Source organism: Emydura macquarii, unplaced genomic scaffold, assembly GCF_026122565.2.
Source record: "Emydura macquarii macquarii isolate MOO-44397 ecotype Brisbane River unplaced genomic scaffold, CSIRO-AGI_Emac_v2 contig_2422, whole genome shotgun sequence".
In the NCBI taxonomy this organism is placed as follows: domain Eukaryota; kingdom Metazoa; phylum Chordata; order Testudines; family Chelidae; genus Emydura; species Emydura macquarii.
In genome coordinates, this window is record NW_027132559.1 from 10,263,796 (window position 1) to 10,289,242 (window position 25,447).

Genomic DNA, 25,447 nt, shown 5'->3' on the forward strand with positions numbered 1-25,447 from the left:
TGAGGCTTTTCTGTATTGTTTTTAAGAAAAAATGTGTGTAACTCAGTTTTCCCTCTCGTTTTGTATTGTTACCCACTGGTCATGAAGGGACTGGAAACAAATGACTAAGGTGTGAGCACATGGGTATCTGAACTCTTTCCTTTCTAGACTAAGGACCCTTCGGTACGGTATTCCAGTTGACTAAGGACAGGTCCACCCTCCTGAGCAACATGGTTAAGCAATCTGACCCCCCCAGTGTTTCTTCCATTGGTCTAGCTACCACCTCTCAGGGAAGTGGATTAACTTCAGTGATGGGAGAACCCCTCCCATTGCTGTAGTGAGTGTCTACACTGAAATGCTACAGCAGTGTAGCTGCAGTGGTGCCATTATTGCAGTTTAAGTGTAGCCATAGCCTAATAAAAACTGCCTTGGTTTGAAAAGGCCGCACTGTGTTACTGCAAATATCTGCTGGCTGCATAGCTTCCCAAGGGGGTAAAAACTGTAACCGGAGTTCCAGTTCTTTTGAACTGGCTGGAAGAACCATGGTGAGAAACAGGGGTGCCAAAGTCAATGGGATAGTGGGCCCACAGGGATGGGATAGTGGCTCCGTGGTCAAAAACATTCAACCTTTGGTACAACAAAATAGATAAACAGCACACACTGAACAGCAGCTTGCCACGTTCCTTAAGAGAAAGTTATTTTATTTACTGCAAATATAATTGTATTTACTGCAAATAATTTTTAATTCCAGAATCATTTAATCAAGAGACACTATTAAAAATCATTGTCATCTATAAAACAGCCACTTCATTTATTATTTGTCATATAGCAGGGGTTAGACCCCCAACCAGACAGGGGCCCATTGTGCTACGCAGACAAGGGTAAGAGGAAGAAAGTAGTCTCTCAATTTTACAGATAGGGAACTGTGGCACAGAAAGATTAAATTACTTACTTGCCCCAAATCACACAGGTCTGTGGCAGTGCCAGGTCTCTTAAGTCTCAGTGTAGTGCCTTAAACAAATTACCATCTTTCCTGTCATTCATTTAATAATGATTTTTTACACGAGTGACTATTTCATTCCAAATACTGGTCTCATTAAGGAAAATGGCAAAACTCCCAATGGGATTGGGATTTGGTCCCTAAAACTACTGGTTGAAAAAGCTTTTACTTTTCTTTCTTTTTTTTAAATTGGCTTGCAGACAATAATTTTAAGATTAATAACTAATTATTTACAGGAGGGACGATGACAAATGGTTTATTCCCGAAACTTGATGATTTGTTTTTAATATATGGTTGTCAGTGAGTCATCTAACCACAACTAAATTTAGGCAAATGGTTTATTGGTAAGATTCCTAGCTCCAGTGGCATGTTGGAAGGGGCCTGATCCTGACTTTAATGGAAGTAGGAGCAGACCTGATCTGTGTTTACTTGTTTCCTGTTTAATTTGTTGTTTGTAGAGTGTAAAATACCTCAAAGGTCCACAAGATGTCAGTAAAAAGAGAATAAAGTTTTCTTTGAGGCCTCTTTATTTGTTTGGTGCATGGCAAAAGTGAAACAGAATATCTGTTTTCAGCTAAAGATTAAAGGCCATACTGTTATTTCTAAGGAGAGTCCAGATATGCTTTCAGGCAGCATGTGTGTGGGGACACAAACACATCAGAACATGCAAGCTGGCTGATTATTTTAACCCTTTGTCCCATAAAACCTTCACCTAGGAGGTTTTATTTTTTTACTTGCTCTTATAATTACCATAAAAGTTGAGGTCCTTTAAATACTTTGGGAACTTGGTGTAGCAATTCCAAATTTTGGAATGACAATTAATGTATTTTTAAGATTGAGCAAACACATCCAATTAAATGGCTCAAAAATGATGAAAACAAATGAAGAATAAGTTACAATGATGATAATATACAAATACATTACATTATGCAGGCTCAACTCGCATGGGAAAATCCTGACATTGGACAAGTAGGTTTCTAATAATGTCTACAGAGAATAAATAACAGTGAATTATAGTACTATAATTTCATTAGGAGTATGTGTCTGTGTCATAAATCATGAGAGTGAAGCTCAAGGAGACTCAAGAGATTACATGCAGCTGTTTCTTATTTTGCATCATGTGTGGCTCTAAATTCAGATATATACCCTGCCCAGGTTCCCAAAGAGAGCTTCTGTCTTTCACCTGCTTATGTACACACTTCTGCAAACATCTTTGCTAATCCTTTTGTGGCTCCTGTCTTCTTCTCCTCCCATTACTGACTGTTTCTTGCTAACTTTCTACCCCTGGTGTGTCACTCCCTTAACACATTAGTAGCACTTTATTGCTGGAGCAGACTTCCCTGGTCACTTTAGTGGATATGACTGTTTCAGTGTCATAATTCACAGCTGGTATGACATCCTGTTCATGGTTGATAACAGTGATGCACTAGAGGGAGCTAGAGGATAACATGATGACAAGCAAATTATAATAAGGGGTTCCGGCTGCATAATTAATCAAGGGGAAGTAATGTGGATAAGCGAGCCTGATAAATGAAAAAACATTTTTCTTGTTTTACCTCAAAGTCAGTGTGATGTGCCTTTTATCTGGGAATCCTGACGTAGGTCCTCATAATATGGTTGGCTGATTTTCAGTATTCACTGGCATGACATCACATTAATTTATAGCATTGTCTTACACTCCTGGTTGCCCTTCACGAGGGGATGACAGGTGGAACAGACATGCAGTGGGGCCTTTGTGCCCCCTACACCCTGCAGAGGGAGTTCCATGCCAGACCCATGTAGGCCAAAACAGAAGGGCTACTAGAGACCCAAGGCCTAAATCCTCCACATAGATGGTGCAGAGGGTGTGCAGCTGGTGTTCCAGCTTCTAGGTGTAAATAAAGACAGTGAGACGTTACGCCACAATTTGTGTGGTAGTGCATTCTGTTCCTCCAAGTCCCCGTGGAGTTCCATGCACAAAGCCTGATAGATTACTCTGGCTATCTGTGGGCTAAGAGCCCACATTTACTCCGCCCCAAGCATTTACTTTCACATACTGCAGCTTGTGTGTTTAAAGCAGCACTTCTCAAAGTTGGTTGTGACCCCCTTTTAATGGGGTTGCTAAGGCTGGCATTAGACTTGCTGGGGCCCAGGGCTTCAGCCCTGGGTGGCAAGGCTCAGGTTACAGCCCCCCCCCACCCGAGGCTGAAGTTGTCAGGCTTTGCCCCCTCTCGATTTCCTCTCCCCCACCCCCCACTGCCTGGGGCATTGGGGTTCAGGCTCAGGCTCTGGCTTCGGTCCCCCTTCCCGGGGTCGTGTAGTAATTTTTGTTTTCCAAAGGGGGTCGTGGTGCAGTGAAGTCTGAGAACCGCTGTGTTAAAGAATATATGGAAAAGGCCTATTTGTTTTAACAGTGTATCCTCTAGTTTAATTTTAAAAGGGATTTTCAGTTAAAAGAATAATAACACTAATAACATATAGCATTTTCTTGCTGACGATATCTAAAGCTTGTATTTCTTTTACAATTAAGTTATTTGATTTAATTACTGAAGGAAATACTATGTTTTGTAGTACTTGTCTATAAGAAAGACACCACACAACAACTACGTAATAGATGTATTGATTATTGTGAAATAATGCCAACAACTTTACTATAAAGTTTATGGGCCAGAACCTTAGCTGGAGACCAGGTCAATTATCTCTCAAGGAGGGGAGGAAGTGTCCCAAACTCAAATAAATCTAAAGCAAATAAGAATACACATACAAAAAGCTTTCAGTCAATAGCAGTAATTTCCACTGCCTCTGGAAGGCATCTTTGCATTTTTAAACCTTTACATTCATTCATTTTCCTTTGTGAAACACACATTCTCAATAGATATAATGAAATATGTAGATAGAAATGGATGTGTTGGGAGAAGCAGCAAGGGAGATAAATGATATTGTTATAATGAGAAGCACCAGCTGGTGCTGTTACATGTAGATCTACAGTTCTTTTGCGTAGTGCATGAGCACTGTTCGGTCTTGGAAGAAATGCTGCATTGTTTTTAGTTTTGTGATGTAATTTCTCACTGAAGGAGCTGTTGCAAGCAGCAGAAGAATTTATTCTCTGTCATCATGTCACTAACTAGAGTCGAGGCTGGGGGCAAAGTTGCTCATTAGGAACTTGACATTGGGCTGAGATTCCTGTGTGCTGTTTGTGGCATCTGTGTTCCAGAACTGATGTATATAGTTTAAAATAAACAGGTTGCAATAAGATGACATAACTCTATGTCACTGGTTTCTCTTTCAGTATGGTACTGATCTGCAGACATTTGCTACTGCTTAGTAGAGGGGTATCAATATGTATTACAGGTGTATGTGTGTACACGTATGGCAAGAGAGGGAGATGCTTGTATGTATAAAGTCTTTGTGACCATAACTTTATAGGCAACGTGGAGAATGCCATTGTTCAAAGGTTTAATAATAAGGAACAAGGAATGTGTTGCTGTTCTAGTGAAAATAATGGCACCTTTGGTTACCAGAAATTCATAAGCATTAAAAGGCTTGTGTGTTACAAATTTTCTGCAGTCAGATGACTGAAAAAGAAACAATGTAATAAGAAGCTGAGGTCTCCTAATTAACTCCTCGCTTACTGCTGTACTTCAGACTAATATACGTGTTTCACTAGAAATAATAACATAAAGAATTTTAAAGACCTGTAAACATGCCTAATGGGCCAAATTCTCTGGCATACAATATATATTCCAAAAGTACATATTAATGAGGATCCAGAGGAAATTTCTGCAAGAAATCTAGGGGAAAGCATTCCCCAGCTGGTAGTTCTGTGGTGTGAGTGGGAACATTTTTCTCCCACAGTCTCATGCTCTCTGAATATGCATCCAAAAACCTGGTCTTCCACAACTCTTCCAGTCTGCCAGAATTCAGGCAGTAGCTCACATTTGCTGCCATCCTCAGTGGTGCAAGACACCTCAGATTTGGTGCATGTGAAATGCCAGCAGATCTGGACTGTGGCATCCAGTATCAAAAATGTCTTATCCTGTTTTAATGCTAATGTTAGCCCAACTATTTTACATTTATGGATGTATCACATATATTTTTTTCTCCTCTTGGCAGGTGATATTGGTGAAAAAGAAGAATGAGAATGATTACTTATCCATAACTCCCAGCAGTATGTCAGGTACCCATATTTTATACGAGGTCTCTACACAGTGTCATGTATTATTTTATTTAACATTTTATGGGCATTGAGTGCTTTTGAAAGGTTCTGAATTGAATTGGTCCTGGAGACCGAAGTCCTCCTTGTACCCCCAGAACAGGTAGAAGATGGGTAGCAAGCTTCCCCCACATCACCCTACACATGTGCCTGACCTCCCCTGTTGGAGGGGCCAGCTCCAGGCAGTGAGTGAGTAGTTCATTGACTGTGCACATTCTTTCCTTGACTCCTCTGCTGAAACTGCCAACATGGTGGAAATTGCCACCAACTGCGTTGGGGGGGGAGGGGTGCTTTCTGTGATGAGGACATGTCCTCTAAGGACTGGATTGAAATAACACTCAGACCGTTAAGCAATCATCCTGTGAAAATGGCGATCATTACGACTGACCTGGGGTGAACTGAGGCTAAGGATCCAGATGCGAAAGGCTCTATACTTCATTTCAAGTCCCCCTTGACCATCCTGTCCCCTTTTAGATATAAAATATGTGAATGCTCACTTAGCGTTAGAATTACTCGTGTTAAAAATAATTGTAATCCAAGAGTGGGATGTCTACAAAGATGCAGTACCCAGGAATGATATTGAATCCCAGAGAATCTCTCACTTTCACAGTATATTTTAGGGTTTGTTTGTTTGTTTTAATTTGCATTTTCAAAAAGAAACCGTTGGTGCTGCCTTGTTTGTCAGCAGCTTTTTATCATTTCAAAACTCGCATGTTTTAGTTTAAAAGCTCATGTGTGAGATGTAGGGTGCTAATTTTGAGCTAGTTGGGGGAAGTCACAATGGGTCAAACTGACTTCCAGTCACTGTGCTCAGTGGGCATTCCATCCCGACTCCCTTGAGAGTGCTCTGTGCCCCAAGGAGGGGTAGGTCTTGGCTTTGCCCCTCCCCCCATGCACTTTGCCACAGAGGGTAGAAAGCTGCACCCATAAAGGTCATAAAGTACCCAGTGCTCAGGCCCTGTGCACTGATATCACCTGGAGACATTGTGACTCCCCAAAGAAAAATGGCTCACTGTGTTTCTCCAGGGGGAGGGAGATTATGAAATGCCCTGAATGCAGGGAAGAGGTTAAATAACATGGCTCTTTAGCATTTATAAATAGTAGTAAGCAGCGTGAGCAGATATGTGTAAAGTAAAAATGGCTGGGTGAAAGTAGTTGATTTTAAAATAAAAGTGTCTGTGCAGCTGCAGCTTTCAAGTGTTTTTCATCCCAATCCATTTTAATTTTTCATTTCTTATTAAGAGAGCTTGTAATTCCCTGCATGGTTGAGAATGCAGAAAAGAGCACGCCTGGAATATAAAGCTTTTCAAATCTTTGGCTACAGCATTGCTTGAGGCCTGGTCTACACTGGCAATGGAGGTCAATGTAACAACACTTACATCAACCTCCCCTAAAGTATGCGTCTCCACTGGCACGTAAGTTCCGTCGATTTAAAGCGCAGTAAAAGTCGACCTAATAAAACCACCTCTGCAAGTGGTGTAGCGCTCAAATCGAATTTCATGGGTCGAATTTGCATCAGTATAGGTAGAGCACAATGTAAATTGGCACCATTGGCCTCTGGGAGATATCCCATAATGCCCCATTGTGACCGCTCTGGACATTCACGCTCTGCTGTAATGTGGCCACGTAAACAGGAAATAGCTCCTCCCCTCAAGCCCCAGGAAATTTTGAATTTCCATTTCTAGTTTAGACAGTGTGGAGAGAGCTTTGTCACTAAACTGCTCATGGTGACTGCATGGTCCAAACACGATCCATCTTGAAGTTGACCAGAGGTCTTGGATCTCTGGAGGTCTTGGGTCTGTGGAGTGAAGAGTCTGTTCTGGCTCAGCTCCAAGCCAGCAAAAGAAATTTAGATATCTTCTCAAAGATATCTCGTGGCATGTTGGAGAAAGGTCACAACAGGGACGCGCAGCAGTGCCACATTAAGATCAAAGAGCTGAGGCAGGCTTATCAGAAAACTAAGGAAGCTAAAAGCCATTCTGGCTCCTCGCCCAAAACATGCTGCTTTTACGAGGAGCTGCATGCAATTCTCGGTGGTGACCCCACCACTGTGCCACCACGCAGCATCGATACCACTGAAAAATCCCAGTCCAGGATGAATGAGGAGGACTCTGTGGAGGAGGAGGAGGATGAGAAGAGCAGGGTGCAGGAGAGTGGGGTATCCATTCTCCTTGAGAGCCAGGACCTGTTCATTGCCCCACAGCAGCCCAGCCACACACAGGACAGCAGGATCGATTGAGATGCAGGGGAAGGCACTTCTGGTGAGTGTGTGTGGAAAATCTTTTTTTTGGCGGTTATGTCCCAGTCCAGCTTCTTAAAAGGAGTTTGTATTTTGGAGGGGAGGGTCTTATTGGGTGGTGGCAAACTTCAGTGAAGGGTTACTCCTGGAACAGACTATTTATGTGTAGAGGTGTGCTCCGAGAATCCTCTGTGGATATCTCAAGGAAACTTTCATATAGGTAATCTGTTAACCTTTGCAGAAGGTTTTTGAGGAGGGCAGCTTTATTTCTTCCACCACGGTAGGATACTTTTCTGCTATACACCACTCTGCTATTAAATAAGCAGGCATCATCACGGAGCACAATGCAGCAGCACAAGGGCCAGGCCTTTACCCCAATGCTTGAGCAAATCTTCCCTTTCCGTCTGTGTTACCCTCAGGAGACTGATATCACACATGGTCACCTAAGGAAGATGGCGCAAATTTTAAGTACCTGACCAATACAGTCACTCCATTTTATTCCTCTGCCATGGATGGGGTTCCTGGGCACGTCCCCAAGACTATTCCAAGTCCTAGTGCTGTTGTAATGGGCATTATGGGTCAGGACACTGGTTGCCCTATGTTTTCTGCTGCTACAATTCACCTGCAGTGTCCTCTAATATGTTCTGCCCACCTCCTCCCAAACTGGTCATTGGCATGTTACAGGGGAGCTCGCCAATCCCTCTCCTTGCTCAAGTGTAGATTGTGGATTGTGGATTTTAGTGCTAATGAAGCCTCTCCATAACAGATACAAGGCCCCTTGCTTACCATGTCTGTAACGCCAGTCTGATCCTTCCGAGATGTACAGAATGGAATGAGGGTCTGGCTTAGTCTTGTGAACATTAAAAGGAGTACTTTTTACATTGTAACGTTTCCTTTACTACTTTAGGTCAGCTAACAATAGCAACTTTATGCTTTGCTTATCTTACAGTAGACACGTCGGCCTTCGGCCCCCGGTTGCCAAACTCCAGCTGAAAGACTTTCCCATATTAGGAAGCAGGGACAAATACACAGGATGACATGGTCAGCGAACTAATGAACACCTCTGCGGCTGCTGACACGGAGCTTAGAGCCTGGAGGATGTCCTTGTCTGAAAAACTAGACATGGACATGGAACACATAAGATCTGCACAGAAGCAGGAGTGTGATACACAACAGGAGTTGTTGCATATTATGAGGGATCAGTTCGACATGCTGAGGCATCTGGTAGAGCTCCAGGAAGAACAGCGGCAGGACAGACTCCCTCTGCAGCCCCTCCAAAACATTCCACTGCCTACCACTTTGTTATCAGCCCCCACTCCCAAGCAGCCTAGGAGGATACTGAGCAGGCTGCAGTACGTGCTGCACTCCACACCAGTGGAGGTTAGGAGAAGGATGTGATGGCCCCTTTAAGAACTGCTCACAGCCACAGTTGCTTGCACAGTGACACTTTACAATGTTAAGTCAACCTCCTTTCCTCCCATAAAAACGGGTCACAAATAAAACTTCGTAGCATTAAAAAAGATTTGTCTTTATTCATTCATAGCTTTGGTGCGGAGAGAAGGGGAGGGGGCCGCTGGAGTGAGGTTGAGGGTGAGGGTGAGGAATGGGAAATAAAGGCACTGCACAGACATACATTCCTGCAGTTCATTGCAAAAGCGATTTTTCAATGCTTCCCGAAGCCAAAGCGCTCCGCGGTTGGCTCTGAGCGTAGCACTGGAATCTGGCCACTTGAAATTTGCAGCCAGCCTATCAGCCTCTATGGCCCAACCCTGGGGGAACTTTTCCCCCTTCGTTTCACACAAATTATGACACACACAGCACACAGATATTAGTGATGGGATGTTCTTTTCACTGATGTCAAGCCTAGTGATCAGATATCTCCATCTGGCTTTTAATCGGCCAAATGCACATTCGACCACTATTATGCACTTGCTGAGCCTGTTATTGAAACGCTCCTTCTTGCTGTCCAGGTAACCAGGCTAGGGCTTCGTTAGCCAAGGGAGCAAGGGGTAGGCAGGATCCCCCAGGATCACTATTGGCATTTCCACATCCCCAATGTTTATTTTTTGGTCAGGGAAGAAAGTGCCCAATAGCATCTTATTGAACAGACCTGAGTTCCTAAAGATGCATGCATCATGCACCTTTCCAGACCACCCCACATTGATGTCGGTGAAACGTCCCCTGTGATACACAAGGGCCTGCAACACCATTGAGTAGTATCCCTTCCAGTTTATGTACTCTGTGGCAAGGTGATCAGGTGCTAGGATAGGGATATGCGTGTCCTCTATGGCCCCCCACAGTTTGGGAACCCCATTGCAGCAAACCCGTCCACTATGTCCTGCACATTTCCCAAAGTCCCTACCCTTCTTCGCAGAAGCCTATTGATGGCCCTGCACACTTGTATCACAGCAGCTCCAATGGTGGATTTACTAACTCCAAATTGATTCCCAACTGACTGGAAGCAGTCTGGGGTTGCCAGCTTCCACAGAGTGATGACCACTCGTTTCTCCACTGTCAGAGCTGACCTCAAGCAAGTATTCATGCGCTTCAGGGCTAGGGACAGCTCCGAGCAAAGTTCAAAGAAAGTGGCCTTTCACATACAGAAGTTCTGCAGCCACTGCTCCTCATCCCACACCTTCATAATGATGCGATCCCACCAATCTTTGCTTGTTTCCTGGGACCAGAACCGGCGCTCCACAGACTGAAGATGATGCATGACAGCCTGCAGCTAACAGGAATTGTTCTGCTCTATGGCTTGTAGCAGGGCAGCCTCAGTAACATCACTATTTTCCGTGCTGTGCCTCCTCTCTCACCTTTGAAAATACTGCAGGATAAGCCATGAGGTATTTGTGATGCTCACAATGATAGTGCAGAGCTGAGCGGGCTCCATGTCTCTCCAGCAATGGTGTGTGTGCGGCATAGAAAAAGCGTTTGCAGTTTGTTTGTGACAAGAAGGGAGGGGGAGGGAGCACATTGCATCATGGGAGGATGACAAGCTTCCCAAAAGCCTCTGCGGCTAGTTGCACTATGGGATAGCTACCCATGGTTCACTGCTTTGAATGTCGACCCAAGCGTGGCAAGTGGGGACACAAGAACCTGGCGCAAGGAGTGTGGTGTGATCACGCTCCTGTGACTTCTAAAATTCGGCGGATGAAAGTTGATTTAAAGTAAATCGACTTCAGTCTGCAGTGTAGATATACCCTAAGAAAGGTCTAGAGCCAGATGGGAGGTCATCCTTAATGAATTAAAATAAAGGTCTCGTGTCTGCTCTCTGAAGTCCATGGAGTTGCTCTTCATTTACATCCATGTGACTGAGAGCAAAAGCTTGCCCAAAATTTATTAGACTGCCAGGAATTGTATGTTGTATTATACGAATGTATATCCGCTCACTTTTTTATATATGGCCCTCTTGCGTGTATGTTATATTTTTGATTACTGCTAAGTTGATCTACTAGCCAAACATTCCGTTCGTTACTGAAATCAGTGGGAGTTTTGCCTGAGAAAGGATTACAGGATTTGGCATTCTGTGTAGTATAACCAAATCACAGTTACTATGGAAGTCATTATTTTTTAATTATTTTATTCTGGTGCATTTGAAATCTCAACTTTATCATTGCAGTAGTGTGGTCATTTTTAAGTCAGTGTCCTTAGCATATGTGTTCGTGTCTGTGTGTGTGTGGAAGTAGAAGTCTGGCTGTCTGTCTCTATAGCTGCACCTCTATCTAGAAATAAAGATAAAGAGAGATGCCAAATTTTCCAAAATGATTCTCAACTACTCTAACTGAATGGACTTTGCTTTCATCCACCTTCCCCATTGTTGTTACTTCCCTTGGATATGTATATATATGCCTCCTATGTGATTTCTATTCCTTTCATCTGACGAAGTGGGTTACAGCCCACGAAAGCGTATGCCTGCAGAAATTAAATTTGTTAGTCTTTAAAGTGCTACAGAACACTCGTAGTTTTTTCAAAATGATTCTGTGCGCCTCAAACTTTGGATGCCCAGTTTGAGACACTGTATCAAGGTGGCTTGCCCCTTTAAGGGCTAAAGGCCTGAGGTCAATCAACCCTGGTTACTAAGGAGGCACCTCTGAGCAGGAATCAGGTGATTCCACTATAAGAGCAATAGGAAGCTGCAGAAAGAGGGGATGCTCAGGGAAAAATAGCCAAAAGAAGGTGTGGCAGAGAGTGCAGAAGAGCTGCAGTGAGCAGGAGGCTCTTGCAGGAGACCCTTGACCAAGGGGAAGTTTTTGGACCTGGAAGCCAGAGCCAGAGGACTGAACAAGGCTGTGTAGCAGGGAAAACAGACTCCATGGAGATAAGAAAAAACTCTAGCCAGGTAGGGCTGAGAGTGGCCTGCCATGGCATGGAAATACTGCAGAGAGCAGATTGAGGGGGAGAGGAGAAGCCCCAGAACTGAATTTTGTTTGGTGTCTTATGTCTCTTGAAAGGGAGAAACTGAAGCAGGCTGCCTGGAGATTGATCTCAGGCCACAAGGGTATGTTCAGGACAGGTGGCAGTTGGCCTGGTGACACACAGAAAAAGGGACCTGCTTTTTCAGAAAGAGGGACTCCTTTTTTATGTAAATGTATAACAGAAATGTATATGAGAAACTGAAAATTGCACTGGCGGTGAGTGTTTTTGTATGTAAGCCTAGTGGAAATAAAATAAGAGAGAAATAAATTCTTACAAAAATGTGAATGTGCATTTATTAGAATGCACACTCATAGTAAACTTAATTCGCCCTGGAGCAAAGCCACAGGAATCTAGGTAGTCCTACCGAGTGTATGAAATTTTGTAATTTCTGGCTGTGAGAAGGGGTCAGCTGAAAATCTAGACCTGCAGGGACCCATCTTATGGCAGGATTGGAATACATTGTGTTGGTCTATACATCTTTACTACCCTATCAGTTGTGAATCTCAAGTTTTGCATAGTCTATATGATGCATGCATTCAGAGACATACATTTTTAGTACAGATTATAATGATCACACATTCAAATAAAGGGGAAATTCAGGAAGAGAAGTGGTTGCACACTCTGCACTCAGAGTTGAGTGTGGTTTCAGATATATGCATGCTGATACCTTCATATAGCTGCCTTCAGCATCTTAGCACATACTTAAATAAATGATGACAAACTATGTATGATGCATGCACAGTACGCAATTTCCAAATAATTATAACTGCTATTTCAAAACCAAATTCATTTGGACATGTTAAAGGCACTTATTCTCAGTTCTTAACTCCACAGCAAATCTGATGTTTTTAAAGAAGACTTGTTTGAATTGCAACAGAAATGTCATAAAGAATTATTTTATTTGTGCACAAATAGCTAAAAAATGCCAAATGAGTATTTACCCCATCCCAACCCATGCCCTCCCAAAAAATTTCATCTTCAGCCTGACAACTGGAGTGAGAAATATCAAACCAAGGAGTAATATTTGCAGACAGATATAAGTACCTTGCAAACCAGGACTTACACAAAAACTGCCTTTTCAGCTATAACTATAACTTTGTCTACTCTAATACATATGTAGAATAGAATATGGGCTTGGATCTGGTACTCTCTCTTTGAGATGATATTGTACTTTCCAATAAATAAGCAAGAATTTGAAGCACAGTCTTTAACAAAATTTTCCTTGTTCAAATAGCTTAACAGAGCTGATGCTTGTAGAATCACCACTAAGTAGCAGTAACATATTCACTCATGGTCTGATCCTGCTCCCACTGAAGTCGGTGGTGAATATCCATTGACTCCATTGGTGGAGGCAGGGTCTAGTCCTGAGACACTAGTTTTGCAGTCCTTTCTCAGGCAAAACTCATACCGACTTCACCTATAGTCTGAACTGAGCAAGGAATCAAGTCTGGACCAAAGTGTGAGCAAATAAATAATATCTGCAGTGTACAGTAAATTCACATTAATTTTTGTGTTACGATATACTGAGATAAAATACTAAATCCTGTTGAAGTCACTGGAATTTTTTTGCCATTGACTTCATTGGGGCCACGATTTCACCCCAAGTGTATATCTTTTCATAATCTATCCGGAGATTGTGCTTCAGCTCCTAGATATTACTACAGTTCTATTTGAGAATGACCATAAAGTTGGATCAAGATAGGAATTATAATAAAATTAAGTGCTCATGTTGGGGAATATAATTTAAATGTCATACATGCATATTTTCAGAAAGTAGAACTTAATATGCAATGTTTCTTGTAATAGCTCACTCATTTGGAGAAGCAAATTAATCGGCTTTTATAAAAACAAATCTATCTCGAAAGGAGTAGCACCAATTTCAAAGAACTGGAAAAAGTAATAATTTCAGATAAAACAGTCACCTTTTCTGTATAGTCTATTTCTCTGTAATGCTCATTAATCTGTAGCAGTCTGCAATAATTCAGATGGAAAACAGTTGATTGTCAAGTATCATTGGAAGAATGATTTCTCAGAAATTCCCAGAATGCTTTTCTTAGGGTAATTAAATTTAACCCACATCACTGTCCGGCACAGCACGTTATCTCCCTGTTCTTGTCCAGCAGATCATGACAAAAGCCCACTAACTCAGAAGTATTACTTCTTTTAACTAAATGACTTTTTAGCAGGACAGTAAATACTTTAATATAAGGTTTGGTTAGTCCAGGATTCAGAGCTTTGTAGTAAGCTATTGGGGATTTTCAAAAGGTTAACAAGATTTATAATGTGGGCTGATTTTACATGAAGCTGTGAATCACTCCACAAGGGCTCTTATTACTTGGAAAGGTGTATTTTCTAATATGCAGTTAAAAATAACATATTTAATAGGTTGTACCATGTAGACATGGTAGTTTAGTGTTAATTTTTATTCTTTTTGTATAATGGATTTTTTTTTATTTATCCAGTGCTTTTACATTTAAAGACACTATATCTTAGCACTGCATTGGGATTGCTTTTGCTTCATAAAAAACAGATTTATAATAAAACACTTCCGTCTTCACAAAACAAGAAGGGCTTATCTCTGTACATCTGTGTAGGTGCCCACATTTTGCTTTGTCTAATATTGCGTTTTGTTTAATATTGCTGCCATAACTCATTTGCACAACCATTTCCCAGACAAAAGGCACTTTTGTATTTAAAAAAATAAAATCACGTTAGTTCGATTGTAATAATGAATGGAGGAAGCAAACGCATCTACTATTTTTTTACTCAGTAAAGACTGCTATCCATTTCTAAAGCATGGTTCATTATTTTAGAGTGTTGGTGCCCTCATCTTTCCTATTGCTCTCAATAAGCAAATAAATACGTTTGGGTCAGTTTCTAAAATCTTTTCTTATATTAAAAAATTGTGGATAGTTCAGCCTGCCGTTTCCTCTACAATTAGAGTGGTCACTTTCGTTTGGAACAAAAGCTGTTTTCTTTTGGAGCTTTGTCTTCCTGAAACATTGCCCTGTGGTTAGAGCATGGAACTATGAATAAGGAGTTTGGCATTCCATTCTCAGCTGAGCCACTAGCTAGTTGTCACTCTGTTATATCTGTCACTGTGCCCCCCCCCCCCATACATTGGAGTGATTGCATTACATTATCGTTATGTCTTGTTTGTTAATTTCAAATTAAAAACAATTTTGAAACTGTTTAAAAAAACCTAACTAAATCAATCTATTTCCCTGTGTGCTTTCCCTGCCTCAGCCAGTAGACCAGAAACCAATAGCTACTTCTGAAAAGGCCCACAAAACTACCATCCACCCACCACAAATTGTTCATAGACCCAACCACAAACCATCATTCAGTTCTACTGCTGGCCAGAGGCACCAGAATCTCACTTATCCTCCATATATAGACCAAGGACTTGATCCTATCTAATTCCAAATTCCTACTGTGGTCGAAAGACGTCTATCTTATTCTCCAGATAATATAAAAAATAGCACTTCTCCCTATCTCCTATTTCACTAAGAGCTAGCAAAAACAATCTAAACCATCCATCTCACTGTACAGGCTGGAAATCCCACTAGATCTTCCTTTCATACTTACCCTCCAAATATGAGACAAAGAATCCGCCTTTCAGATACAGAGAACATATCCAACCATATCCTATTCATTCTACAGATCTCATTCACCAAAACAGTGAACATTTATTTATCATGGAGAAAAATGAGTTGACAGAGCATCAGAATGTAATGTTTTTATTTTCAGTCAATAATTTAAAAATTAATCATTATAATACAATCCCAGCCCTGGTAGGTGGCTAATAATATTTGTGATAGTCACTTCAGAAATGCCAATAGACATGTACATTTATAATGGGCAGGGAATCGGCAATAAAGTTAAGGTTTAGTGTTGAACTCAAGGTACAAATGTTCTCATTCTCAAATGTTTAGGATTTTTTATAATTACTCTAGGCCATTCTAATGATACTTGTATTAATGTCTTAAATTAATGACTATTTATTTACAAGCTTAAGTTTAGCTCAAGTTTTTGTCTTGGAATTATTTTTTCACTGTGTTGATAAAGAGAGCATGCTCGGGGCTGCTTCTGGGTTTGCAGAATGTGAACACATTCACAAGGCCTTCAAAAATTCTAAAAGAAACTTCTTAGAGTTTGTAGATCTAAAAGAAGCCTCTCTTCACACCCCGGTCACACCTTTTTTCCAGAGATGTCTGTTGTTGGCCTATTTGGCCAAGCATTCTCAATATTAGCTATATTTTCTTTCATCAGTTCCTTAAACCTTTGCCAAGGCTTTGTTAGTTTTAGCAGTTGCTCTTTACAGGTATATCTACACCACAATTCAACCCACAGCTGTCTGGTGTCAGGTGACTGGGGCTCATGAGTAACATTCGAGCCTGGTGAGCCTGAGTCAGCTGACACTAGCCAACCAGGGTATTCAATTGCTATGTAGATGTACCCTACATGATCACAGCTCAAGACCAAATTCCTGAGCAAAAGCTTCATTCATGGTACTCGTTTTTGTAAATTGTAGAACTAAAATGGCTTAAAACAGGTAATCTTAAATTAGCACTTGAAGATCCAACAGCTTAGCTGTGTACACATGGTCCCAGACTTTGGCATATGTAAAGTCTAAATGGACTTTGGCAACATAATCTGTCTATTCCACAGATTTAAAGATGAGATTCAACATTTATAAATTTCCTCCTTTGAAACCAGGCCACAATTCCATACATTTTTATAAGATCACGATAGTGACAAAAACAGTGTCAGCCCTCTGAAGAGAAAACAGACACATTCCTATATGAATGACTGGCTAATCAGAGCCCTGTGTCCTTTCCAGCAGCTCAAAAAGCTATTCCCAGTTTGTTCCCAAGGAAACTTCCATAGTAGAAGTGCACTAGCTGTCATTTAGAAATCTTTCCACACTTTTTCACATCCCTATAAGTTGGATCTGCATTCCTTTGCGTGTGAAGCCTTTCAATACTGAGTTTTTCACTCTGTTTATGTGCTTTTCACTTTCTGTGTCTATGATTGTTTCCCCATCCCTGCCTTGAACGAGGATGAAAGTTAAATCTTTGGAAGAGGTTGGATGAATATTTCCCTTTCTGCTCCAGAACATTTGGATTGGAGCAATAATCGAGGTGGATCACATAGAATATATACTATTTTTTTGCACACTATATATATAATTTGTAGCCCTAGCATGCCTCTAACAAGCAATAACATATAATTCCTCTAACCAAAATTACAACTGGCAAAATTGTTGTTAGCCTTTCTAAAACTATTCATGATTTTTTTCACATGCTTCTATTGCTCTGCTTGGTTAGACCACTAAATAGTTCACTGCTTGCCACCATGTAATGGCCCACTCCTCTTAAACTGCTGGTGCTACTTACCAACTCCTGTTCAATGTAGCACCCACATATCGTTTGGTTTGATAAAATAATTGAATGGTTTGTCATCTGTTTGTTTTGTTTATTTTTAATGGCAGCATTTTTCTCTATGTATACAAACACCCATGCGTGCTCACACAAATCTGGTAGCCTAGAATTTTCAAACCTGTGTGCTGAAAGCAAAACATTGGGACCATATTTAAGGTCCTAAATAAAGTAAGATATTTTATTTAGGTGCCTAAATATGGATACGGGAACCTAACTGTAGGCTTCCAGAATTGAAAGTGCTGGTCCTGTAGTCTGACTATAAGGACAAAGGTATCTTCAAAGTGGACTTAATTAACGTATGCAATGTTCATTAATCATTTTTGTTATCTGTGCGCAATTCAGTGGTTAGAATATCAGATGAAACAATATACCTTAAAAACTGGAGGCTAAGATTTCCCCCCTGCATGGTAGTACCCATACCAGTGCATAGCAGCCCTAAAGCCAGTAGTATAACCCCAGTGGAGGACCTCAAGGAAAATCTCTGGCCACAGGAAATGATATTGGCAGTTCAGTAGGTAGCATGCTTCCCTTTCAGCCAGTAATGAACCAACGAGCCAGCACACTGTTGGTGGGTGTTGGCAATGTTTATTTTCAGATGAGATTTCCTACTGAACTCCTGACTTCTTGTGGTCATCAAAGATCCTATGACATTTTTCAAAACAGTAGTAGTGTTAACCACAGTGTCTTGACCAAATTTTGCCTAGGTGAGGTATTCTTTACTTTCATATTTGATAATTCCTGACTTCCACCCTGACTTGTGGAGTGAGAGAGATTGTATCATGCTAATTCAGAGGCTTTTGAAAAGAAGCCAGCTCCTTGCAATGAATGATATTCCAGTTTGAGACTGGATAAAGGCAATCTGAATTAATTAAATGATTCATGGCCGGAAAGTTCTGCTGGTCAAGACTTTGCATGTGGTGTAGAAGGAGAAGAACCACTTCATTTTCCTCACAGCTGCAGTAAAGTATCGTACAAACTTCTAAGACCACAATTGATCAAGTTTAAATGTAGTCTTCTGCAAATTATGCTTTTGCCTCCTCCTTTTACTTTGCTAATGGTCATTAAGCCTGTCACCAAGGATTAAAAGAGGCACCTAATATACCTTTGGCCATAGTATAAAGATAATAATAATTCATTGATCTGATGTGTGATTGCTTTTTTCTTAAAACTTCCTCTTCTTCTGGATTTCCTGAATCAAGTAAAACTAACCTTTTATGTTCCTGGATTGTTTTATGGCAACTCTCCAGTTTTATTATGTATCAGTACAGTTTGCCACTTCTTCCCTTTTACCTCCATTTTTTCATTTCTGCTTCCTTTATTATTTTTTATTTTCAGTAGCTGTCACAAGACTACCTATTCAGTCTTTGAAACCTAGGGTGAAATCCTGGGCCCTGGGTCAATTGCAGAATTCCAACTGACTTCAGTGGGGCCAGGATTTCACTCCTATTAATCAAGTAGTAAGAGCATAAGACCCTGTGCTTCAGTACATGAGGTAGATGCTGCTGGTTAACTTGCAAATGGGCTTCCATATTCCTCTAGATGTTATTTTCCTCTGATTTGTTTTTCCCTGTAAGTAATTAGGAACTTCTGTTTATTTGAGCATAATGTCCTACCCAAGTTCCTAAGGCAATATACATAGCTAAATTCATCCCCAGTGTATCTGCACTACAAATGGTAGCTGGCACTGATATAGTCTGTTAAAAAGCAATTGCACGGGTTATGACATCTGTCAACAACAGCCAGGTATAAAGGTAATACAGTACGTACTGCACTTTTGGATAGGTCACAATGCCAGCTGTAGACTTTATCTGTTAGCTTTTGTTACACATTAATATGAACACTATTTGCAACAGTCATTGCTTCCAAAAATGAAATCTGTTTTTCCTGCCATGTAATTACCTTTAAGTGTCAGCCACAAAAGAGGCTATTGAGGTAGAGTATGAAACACTCGGCCATTGATTTTTGTGAAGATCATCTTTCATCATGCTCACTATTAGATTAAACATAAGCAGTGAAAATTCTGTTTTACATTCTGTACTAAAAATTGTTGTATATAGTATGTGGAGCAGTAGTGATACCTATAAAGGTAGGCTAACAGTTTTCATTATAACTCAGTTTTCAGTTTGTAACTTTGACAAACTTCTCTTATTCAAGCTGAAATTTTCCATACTTGGTCTCTGCTTACACATTATACACTATGTCAGATATTAGAGTTACTCCTTCAACTCAAGTGATAGAGGACTGTGGCATGGATCTGATGATCCTAAGTTCAGGCCCTCCTTTCAATCCATGTAGGGGGGTCATTACCAATGCACACAACGGAATGTCTTTGATTTTTCAGTTTTCTTTTTTTTTTTAACCTTAGAAAATCCACTCCAAAAACTGTTAAAAGAATGTTGTTAAAGTTGCAAAGTCTAGCTAGACCCTCCCCACTCATCAGATTTCAGAGTCCAGGCTCCAGCCCAAGCAGGAATGTCTACGTTGCTATTTTTAGCCATATAGTTTGAGCCCCACAAACCCCAGTCAGTTGATCTGGACTCTGAGACTCACTGCCAAGTTTTTTGTTTGGATGGTTGCTTTTTATTTTTGTTTTGTTTTGTTTTTGTTTTTTGCAATGTAGACATGCCCTTATTCTTCTCTATTGAAATACCAGAAGGTACATGGTGGTAGCACCAGGCTATAGTAGTTCCAACACTATATCAGAGATTTTTGTCTGTTTTTATATACTTTTTCTGTATTAATTTTGACATTTTTAAATGTATGAAATTTAGGATGTAATTCACATACACACACACACATGCTTGCTTTTGTTATGTGTAGAGCCATATATACCTCTGGCCAATAAAGTGACAGAGCTGGTGTTTATACATAAAAAGCAGGTCTTTCTGTACTAGTTCTGCCCCTTGCAGACATTAAACACAATGGATAGTTTAATATTTAGAAAACTCCAAGAAGGAAATTTCTTCATATTTCCTGGGGTAGGGGGAGATAATATTACCATGATATCCTGGGGAAGAGAAAACATGTTCTCTAAACTGTAACTCAAGAAGAAAAGAAACTTTAACCGGGCTTGGAATAGACAGTTTTATCATTCAAAGCAAATTAGAGCATAACACACATTATCTCCTGTTATCAACTCCTTCTTCTGCTCCAAGACATTGGTATATGAGATGAGTTGGGTTTTAGTTTAGTTTTGTTTTTTCATTTTCTTTATTCTTTAGTTGTGCCTTTCTTGTTTTCTTGTTTAAAAATCATCCAGATTTACTGGATTGGGTCCATGCAAATCTAACCTACTTGATCAACCTACCACGCACCCTTACTCATAATCCTGATTACATTTGCCTTAGCTGATCTCTCTGATACCAGCCCACTTTGGTGCCCTTAGATGCTTGTATATTTTAGTGTTTAAAAAAAAGAAAACACCATAGCCCTTGCTACGCAGTGTATAAATAAAATGTGCAAATCAGAGGAGGTAAGGTCCTGAAAAAGATTCACTTTTTTGAGTCTTTTGTTTTCCAAGCAAGTCAGTTAGATGCTAGTGAGAGACTGCTAATTTTTTTATCTGCTGCAACTGCATTGATCATGTACAAGCAGGAACTGTGGTAGACTTTGAACTCCTTTTAGGTTTAAAATACATTTTTGCAATGAGAGCAGATTGCTGTGTAACTGTAAAAATAGCAGTTCAGTAGTGTGTAGTCTGCATCTTAAGGACCTCTTATTACTAATTTATTTTGTAACTGAGGGATGAGTAAAAACAACAACCTTTCAGTGAATTAGTGTTTTACCTATTTCCTCACAGCCCAGTTATGATCTTGTGCTGAGGGAGGAGAGAAGGGAAGGAAATGCCTGTACCACCTAAGTGGTATTGATGGAGTAAGCTCTTTGGAGCAGGGATTGTTATTTACTATATATGTGTACAGCACCTAGCACTGTGGAACAATCTGGTTCACATCTGGTGCTACTACAATATAAATGTTTCATCATCATCATCATCATCATCATCATAAAATGCCTGTATAAGGTATTATGGGCTAGATCTTTAGCTGGTATAGATGAGCACAGCTCCATATCTTTACCAGCTGAGGATCTGGTTCAGTATCTTTAGGGTTACAGTGAGGAGTGCATTGAACAGCAGCTGTTGTTCAAGGCATCCTGTGCTCCCACCGTGCTTGTCAGTGCACAGGATCAGGACCATAGCCACACCCCTCCGCCCATCCTCAGAAATACATGAAGTCAGCTGAGGCCCTGATGGCAGCCTCTCCCATATACTGGTAGAAGCCATATTATGGCTCCCTGCTGCCCAGATGCACCAAGGAAGAGGAAGGAGAATGTAGAAGCCTGCTGTGTCCTATTCTCCACTAGCCCACCCATTAGTACCCATGAGTACATTGAAATAGAGATGCAGAAAAAATGTGAGTAGGTTTATTTAAGTTAAAAAACGAATGATGACTGTAGTCCCTGGGACTTTGATAGCCCTGTGTATATTGATGTTCATATAACACTCTGTGTATATCATCTAGTTTTATATTTTATTTTTTCTGTTTACTTTCTTTCCTCATTTTTTCCAACTTCACCTTTAGTCACAGCTCCTGTTTGCAAATATTTGCAATGCCATTTACTTTGGGCTGTGTTTAAAAAAAAAAAAAAGGCACCAAGAAAGCTCTGCAGATTCCCCAGTCTAGAAGCTGCTCCTTATTTTAAGGAAATACTTCCTCCCCTTCAACAGAGGGTGAAAGCATAGGGGCTATAGTAGTATAGTATACTATACTTTCCTGCATGAGGGCAGAAAGGAAAGAAAGCTCCCTGCAGCCGCCCCTCCTTGCAGAGCCGACCATGGAGAAAGCACAACCTGGCTCCATTTAGTTTAGCCTCAGAATTCCCCTTGTAGATATGTATGTGAATAGTAGTATCCCCATTTTACAGAGGAATCTGAGGAGAGACATGAAGTGACTCACCCACGACTCCACAAAGGTGGGATTACAATTTGAGACTTTCTAACACGTTCACACTCTAGACCGCACTGTATCTCACATGGGCTGTTTGTTAACAACACCGCTAACTCCCTCCAAAATGTGGTCATCAGACCACACCCCATCCTAAGGCAGGAGAGTGTGAGGAGCCTGGCATAGGCAGTGACAGTCTCACTTCGCCTCTCTTGCAAGTCCAGTAACTGCAATACCAGTTAGAGGAGATTAGGAAGAAGGTGAAGAGACAAAACTAAACTCTGCCAAGCATATTATAATGGAAGGTTAACCATATCTATGGAAACACTGGGCAAAGATTTTATTTTGACCCTTCTGGCCCACTAGTTATATTGAGAAGAGTTATTGTTGACTGTGTAGAAAGAAAGAACCTTTACATCCTACTCACATCAAATTCTCATTGCACATTCATTTAGGCTGGGTGTATAAAGGCAACTTTTTTATTTGATGGACTCTTCCTTAGCTGAGACTTTGCTTCCTCTTTAGGGAAATATTACCCTTAAAAACATCCCTGAGAGGAAACTGAGCAAATCCTTTGAACTGTTGGCTGCTCAGGTGGCAGTAATTACTCATTATCAGTATATGCTGTTATAAGATCTCTGCAGTGACTAAATGAATCCTCACCTATACACTGTAAGAAAAGCCGTAAGCTCTCTTATTAGGCTCTCTTCACTTTGAAATAGGTCCTCTTTTTATTCATGGTTCATCCCAAGATGCCTTTATGCCTTCCACCCGAAGTATGGCCATTTTAACAGAAACTGGAGAAGCATGCGGTCTCTTTTCTTACAACTGGAGAACTCAGCACGAAATTAACCTAGCTCAACCCTTTATCCAGGGGTAATTGTTTGGCATAACCAAGAATAAGAATTCATATAAATGTCGGAAGTTCAAAATTCTCTCTTTATTGGAGGAAATGCTGCTGACAAATTAAGGCAAAAAATGCTGAAGAAAAGGGTGTAAAATAAATAATATTGTTATGTAATGGTGAAAAAAATCCCTACATTTTAACAGGCTAAACCATAATGAAAGATAGAAATATGCCACACTATAATAATATGGGGAAAGAAGACAAAAAGAGTGATTCCCTCTGTGTCAGATCCTTACCCTTCATAGAAATTTGAAAGTATGAGAAATTCCAACATGTTCATAAGAGAAAATAGACCTACCAGGCACTTTAAAAGATAATTAATAATCCAACGGATCCATATATTAAACATTTTCTCCAACACAGCAACTGCCAACCTGTAATGGTTGCTCACTCGAATAAGTTCTGCAGCTTTTAATTAGCTTATACTTGGGCACAACAGCTACTGAAGTTAACAGGAATTTTGCCTCGGTTAACGTTGTAAGATTTGGCCAACGAGCTACACACAAAAATAAGGGTGCAACGCACAGCTGATTTTCACATACTATTACTGTACTGTGATGGATGAATGCAAATTTGGTGTTTAGGCATGCGAATGGCCAGGTAGGTACCAAGCATACACATAGTCATGGAATCATAATTGCTCTTTTTGCACGTTGCCCTGGGCTGCTGTTGTTTTCAAAACAAGTGCCTCATTATGGGCCAGAATCTGATGCCTTTGCCCCTGCTGAATAATAGCTTACTCCATAGCAGTCCCATTGATTTCAGTGGCACTACTCATAGTGCAAGATGCTTTTCAATATGACTGAGGGTATCACAGTCTGGCCTTATCTGTTAACAGTGAACTGTAGACAGTAAAATCCTGATCCTGCAGGCTACTGCACTCTAGCACCTCTTTGTGTCTGAGTAATCTGAACAACCAAAGAACTATGCATAGAAATGATTTTAAAATAATATATTGTTGTACATGGAAAGCGTCCCGTTGTGCTAATAGTTATAATAGCAAATCCTTTTTTCAAAAGCTTTTATTTTATAAATGAGATTTTGAGATGCAATTTCTTCAAGTAATTTTCCCCGTCATGTCTTTCTACACATAGTGATCCAAATGTATCCATGGTCTACCTTCATTAAAGTTAGTAGAGTTACACTATGTAAGGATGTATTTGGCCCAATATTTCCAATCAGCTACAATTTCACTCTGTTAGGCCTTTTTTTATGGAGAATTTGGGAATAGTTTCACCTTCCATCTTGACCTATTATCAGTGGCTTGACCCCCAAGCTGCCACCACTTCTAGCTTCCAGTCTCTAGCCTGTTCATTAATATAGTTCAGGGGGAATACACCTATCCAATTTTCTTTTCTTTTTTAATTTCTTTTGAGATTCCTGAATTAATACTGAATTGTAAGAAGTGCTGTGACAAAAGCTGAATGCACCAGCAATTAGCAGAGAGCCATTGGCTGGCAACTCAGTAAAGAGGGACCTTCTAAAACTAAATAAACTGCAACTGCCATGGAAATCAAACATTCATAGTGAGACAATTTTCAGAGATTATATGTCAAAAAAGAAAAGAGCATTTTGATGAGTTATGAAATCTGAAACTGCACAAGCAAATCTCAGAGAATACAAGATCTGCTCACTTAGCTGTTATAGCAACATCGCATATGTATGGTTTGCAAGGCTATGAACATTAATATTCAAGTCTAAAAGTCTTGGGATGCTTCAGGAACACAAATAGAATATATCTTTTATCCTTTTTCTTTAGTTTAAAGACTTCTTTTTCAATTCCTTGCTAAATTTAAAAATACATAGGTATTGAAAAGCATTCTCTCAGAACCGTTCAGGATGCATTATTCTCCCCAGTTGTGATGGCTATATATGTAGTCCACCTTTTCCCTTCTTGTTTATTTTTAAATGTTCTTCAGAACTGAACTGGAGCCTCGTGGTATATGGTAGAGGAACAGCAAAGATAGACTTTTGTGTCAAAAATAATGATGGTGAAAAAGACAGAAATTTATTCTAAAAAGGTTCAACTGTCTGGATTATAAATCTCAGTTCCAGTCCTGAAATCAACTAAGTTATGTAACTGATTTTTTTTGATGCAATGTGTGGTTACCAGGGTTGCAGTGGCCTTTTCATGAAATATGAATAACAAAATATGAAAATATCTATGTGAGTCTGCATATTTGTGTAGTCTTGCCAATTTTTGACCTTGTAATTGACATTCATATACAGTAACTTCCATACAGAGAGACCACTAGAAAGTGAAATTAACTGGAGGGGTAGAATTTTTTGAGATTATACAGGAATTATGGAAAACTACATTACAACAC

At 40.3% G+C, this 25,447-nt stretch overlaps 1 protein-coding gene across 3 annotated transcripts in view; it reads left to right on the forward strand.

Annotated features, from left to right (window-relative positions):
• Positions 1-25,447, forward strand: part of THRB (thyroid hormone receptor beta) — a 234,587-nt gene that overhangs the window by 161,572 nt on the left and 47,568 nt on the right. For all 3 annotated transcript variants that reach the window (XM_067561913.1, XM_067561912.1, XM_067561914.1), the window contains one exon: positions 5,072-5,135. In XM_067561913.1, coding sequence (XP_067418014.1) covers positions 5,072-5,135 — 64 coding nt within the window. The remainder of the gene's footprint in view (positions 1-5,071; positions 5,136-25,447) is intronic.